This window comes from Sceloporus undulatus, chromosome 5 (assembly GCF_019175285.1).
Source record: "Sceloporus undulatus isolate JIND9_A2432 ecotype Alabama chromosome 5, SceUnd_v1.1, whole genome shotgun sequence".
Classification (NCBI taxonomy): domain Eukaryota; kingdom Metazoa; phylum Chordata; class Lepidosauria; order Squamata; family Phrynosomatidae; genus Sceloporus; species Sceloporus undulatus.
In genome coordinates, this window is record NC_056526.1 from 3006184 (window position 1) to 3010415 (window position 4232).

General features: G+C 45.3%; 1 protein-coding gene across 1 annotated transcript in view; it reads right to left on the bottom strand.

The window, feature by feature from the left end:
- The window catches only part of FLNC (filamin C), an 88508-nt gene that overhangs the window by 49246 nt on the left and 35030 nt on the right, over positions 1 to 4232 (bottom strand). Inside the window, exons 9-10 of the mRNA XM_042467794.1 lie at positions 3622 to 3822; positions 748 to 873 (exon numbers count right to left, since the gene is read on the bottom strand). Coding sequence (XP_042323728.1) covers positions 748 to 873; positions 3622 to 3822 — 327 coding nt within the window. The remainder of the gene's footprint in view (positions 1 to 747; positions 874 to 3621; positions 3823 to 4232) is intronic.

Here is a 4232-nt window from a genome sequence, read left to right on the forward strand (position 1 = left end):
GCTAATTAGCTTACTTGCTGTTCACCACTATGATCTTTGGAATAGCGGTATATAAATAAAACAAATTATTAATTAATTAATTAATTATTAAAATTTGTCTCTGTTGCCCGACACCTTTGGCAAAACTTTTCACGTTGTTTCTGATGTAATAAAACTATTTCATAGGACTCTTTTGTTGACTTTGGGGTTCCTAGATTGCTCTTGCGCAGAAGAGGGCTAAGGAGTTAGCAATAACATCAGCTGAGCTGCTACGGTCTTGCAAGGCAGAGTGACCAGACCGCCTACTTTTCCAGGACAAGTCCTACATTTCTACCTTCTGTCCAGGAGGAATTCCAAAATGTCCTCCATATTTAGCTTGACTAAGAGGGCCATTGAGTAGCACCCCATTTGCTGTTCCCTTTGAGAAATATGCCCACTTGGCAGCCTGTCCTTGCTGCAAATAGGAGGATAGGATAGATCTTTCTAAAGTTCTTTTTTCCTAGGAGCAGCAGCAGACATGACTCGCACCCAGAGCTCAGGCTGTAAATTTGTTTCTTGGAGGGGAAAAGGTGTTAGGCAATGGGCTGCTTGAAGACACAATGCAAATTAAATCATGTTTCTCTCTACCTCCACCATCCCACAAACAAAGGAACCAATTCAGCAGAACTGGGGAGGGAAGTGCCATACCAGTGCCATGCCAGTACCAAGCCGTGCCATGCAGGGATTTGCAGACGCAGGAAAGGTTTTCGCCAAGCTTGCACTACTAACTTGGTTTGCGTGGCTTGGGCAGAGTGGGGGGTGGGATTTTCTTGGCTTTGTCAGCGGGTGGGGTGCGAACGGATTGAGGAATTATCTGAATGGGGGTGACGCCAGGCAGAGGTGGGGAAGGTGGCGCTGCAGGTGGTCAGAGGAAAGAGGAGAGGATGAGTTAGTGGAGGCAGAAATGAGATGAGGAAGCAGGAGAAGAGTCTTGGAACGCTGGCTACATGCCGTCCCAAGGAGCAAAAGTGCCCTGGGACTTTCTAGAGCCCATGGAAGCCAGCATCAGGAAGTGGAGGAGATGGCTGATAGTTGTCCTCTGTTTGCTCATCCATATATTGGGAACAGGGTACCCAAGTATGAGCTATCCCAGGTCCTGACATTTCAGGGCCAAAACCTGCAAACTCTAGGGGCAAATCTGCCCCAGTTTCATATATCCCCCAATTGTCCCAATTTGGCAGGGAGACTCCTGAACACTCCTCTGCCTTCCCACTTTTTCAGCTTCTTTTGAAATGACCCGGTTTCCCAGCGTTATCCTCAGCTTATTTCAGCTGCTGCAAAGTGAGTTCAAAATGCAAAAGTAGTTTGCATCCATAGTTTTTTGTGGGTTTTCCATGCTATGTGGCCATGTTCTAGAAGAGTTTATTCCTGACATTTCGCCAGCATCTGTGGCTGGCATCTTCAGAGAATGCCAGCCACAGATGCTGGTGAAACATCAGAAATAAACACTTCTAAAATGGGAACATAGCCTGAAAACCCCACAAAAAACTATGGATGAAAGCCATTAAAGCCTTTGACTTCACAGTTTGCACTCAATTAACTCAGCCAAAAGTAGGGGAGAGGAAGGGCCAGACTCTTGTCTTTCCCAGGAGGCTCAGGCAAAAGCAAACTGCTGCAGCCTCTCCTACAGCTCTTCCACACTCCAAAAATAAAGCAGTTTGGCACCCCTTTGCAATGGCTCCATCCTGTGGAATCCTGGGAGTTATAGTTTGTTGTGGCGCAAAAGCTCTCCAGCACAGAAGGCTGAATAGCTCACAAAACTGAACATCCCAGCATGGCACCATGGCAGTTAAAGTGGTGTCAAACTGCATTAATTTTGTAGTGCAGATGCAGCCAAAGACTCAATTCTCACATTTGCAAAATGGGTGTGCAACCCTACTCATGTTTTACTCACAAGTAGGTCCCAGTGTGCAAAATGGTGCTTCCTTTCTAACAAATCCATTTATGATTGCAATTCTTTTACTGAGTGAGATGTTTTAATACTTTAATAGTTTAATTCTATTTTAATGCTCACTATTGTACATTTTTACTGTATTCTCCTTTTGAATTGTAAGCCATTCTGAGTCCCAATTTTTGGCGGGATGTGGGATATAAATAAATATAATAATAATAATAATAATAATAATAATAATAATAATTGAGAAGCCACCCCCCAAAACAGTAAAGAAAAGTACAAAACAGTACAAAACAGTAAAGAAAAGCACAATGTGCATGAGAAATGTGATAAATTAAAGCCAGCACTCACAAAGGCTTAAAGAAAAAGGCTTGGCTGTTGCAGAGAGGCAGGAATGTTTTCAGGAAGCTACGATATGTCAGAAATTCCTGTTTTTCACTTCAGGAATGACAAGAGGTCATTGCTGAGTTCCAGGTCCCTCTGCAGCCGTATTTCTTGGGAAAAATAACTATCAGGAGGGATCTGTTGCAAGAAGAGCAGATGCACCAAGAAAAATGGGGGAAATACAGTACAGTGTGCCCTTGTTTTATGTGGGGGATCCATTCCGGACCCCCCCCCCCCCGTAAAACAAAAAACGCGTATGCTCAAGCCTCATTACAAGTAATGGGGCTCGTGCTTGCGGCGGCACAGGCGCCATTGTTTCCTCCAGCGCACAGTGTATGCTGAAAGCAGAATATAATGCGCTCACATATGACACGGGCACACTGTACTCCAAAATCCAAAATTGTCTGCATGGGTGGCTGAGATACTGACACCTTTTCTTTCTGGTGGTCCAGTGCACATCAACTGTGTTTCACGCATAAAATTAATTTTAAAAATATTGTGTACACTGGTACCCCGGGATACGAATGCGCCGCCTTACGAAATTTCCGGGTTACGAAAAAAATCCATTCAAAAAAACTGTTCCGGGTTACGAAGGTTTTTTCGGGTTACGAAAAAATTTTTGGTGCTTTTCGGCGCTATTTCACACGAAATCGCGGCTTTTCCCCATTAGCGCCTATGGCTTTTTCGCCTTACGAAGTATTCCGGGTTACGAAAGCGGCGGCAGAACGAATTAATTTCGTAACCCGGGGTACCCCTGTATAAAATTACCATCAGGCTATATGTATAAGGTGCATATTAAACATAAACGAATGTCACGCATTTGATTTGGGTCCCATCTCCAAGGTATCTCATTGTGTGCGTGTGATGTGCGTGTATTCAAGTCATTTCCTACTTATGGTGACTCTATCATGGACCTTCTTGGCAAGTTTTGTTCAGAAGAAGTTTGCTTTTGCCTTCCTCTGGGATGAGAGAGTGTGACTTGCCCAAGGTCACCCAGTGGGTTTCATGGCTGAGCGGGAAATTGAACCCTGGTCTGCAAAGTCACAGTTCAGCACTCAAATCACTACTCCATGCTGCATGTAGATGTAAATACCTCTCCTCATTCAAAGCACATCACTCTAACCAAATCGTCTCTCTATTGGAAGGCCTAGTCTTATGTCTCTGATGGAAAGGGCTTCTGCTGATTTAGTGTTAAGGAAATTATTAGAATTGCATTTGGAGATGGAGGATGAAAAGCATGGAGGGGCTTGGGAGGACAAGGAAAGAGGGTAGGGGGTGCAAACGGGTCAGGTAGGAAAAGGACGGCAGGCATCAGGCGGACTTACCTTCTGCCACATTGACTGTGAAGGGGCTTTTGGGAATCTGTGCTCCAGCAAAGGTGACATAAATTGTGTGTGGACCCTCCAAGACTGGGCGGTAAGTGCACCGGAAGATGTTGTCGCCTTTGTCCTCCAGGACCACTTCCACGGTGTCACGTCGACCCTGCGGGTCCACAATCACGACGCCCACGTCGCCAGCTCCTGCCCCTAGGACAGAGAAATGGGGGGGGGGGGTCAGAGGTCCACCTGGCACACCCAACATGCCCCTGCCATTCTCAAGCATGGCACAGGGTCTTGCAAACATGTCCATGCATACACCCAGCCTTGGCACAGATGCGATCTGAGAAAAGGCAAAATTACAAATCACATTTGCTTTGTACCAGAAAATCTTGGAAACATTTTGTTGTAATTGTAGTTTAGGTTCCATTGTGAGACAGGGACCAAGGTTGGGGGACTTAACAATATATGAACAACATTTTATAGTTGAAAACTAGGACACATGTGAGCAAGCAACATCAGGGTATGGTCAAGATGGGAAAAGTTGTTAATGAGGAGGCACATACCAGCTAGGAAGGGGCTGCAGCAGTTTGCTTTTGTCTAAGTCTACAAGGAGGGCA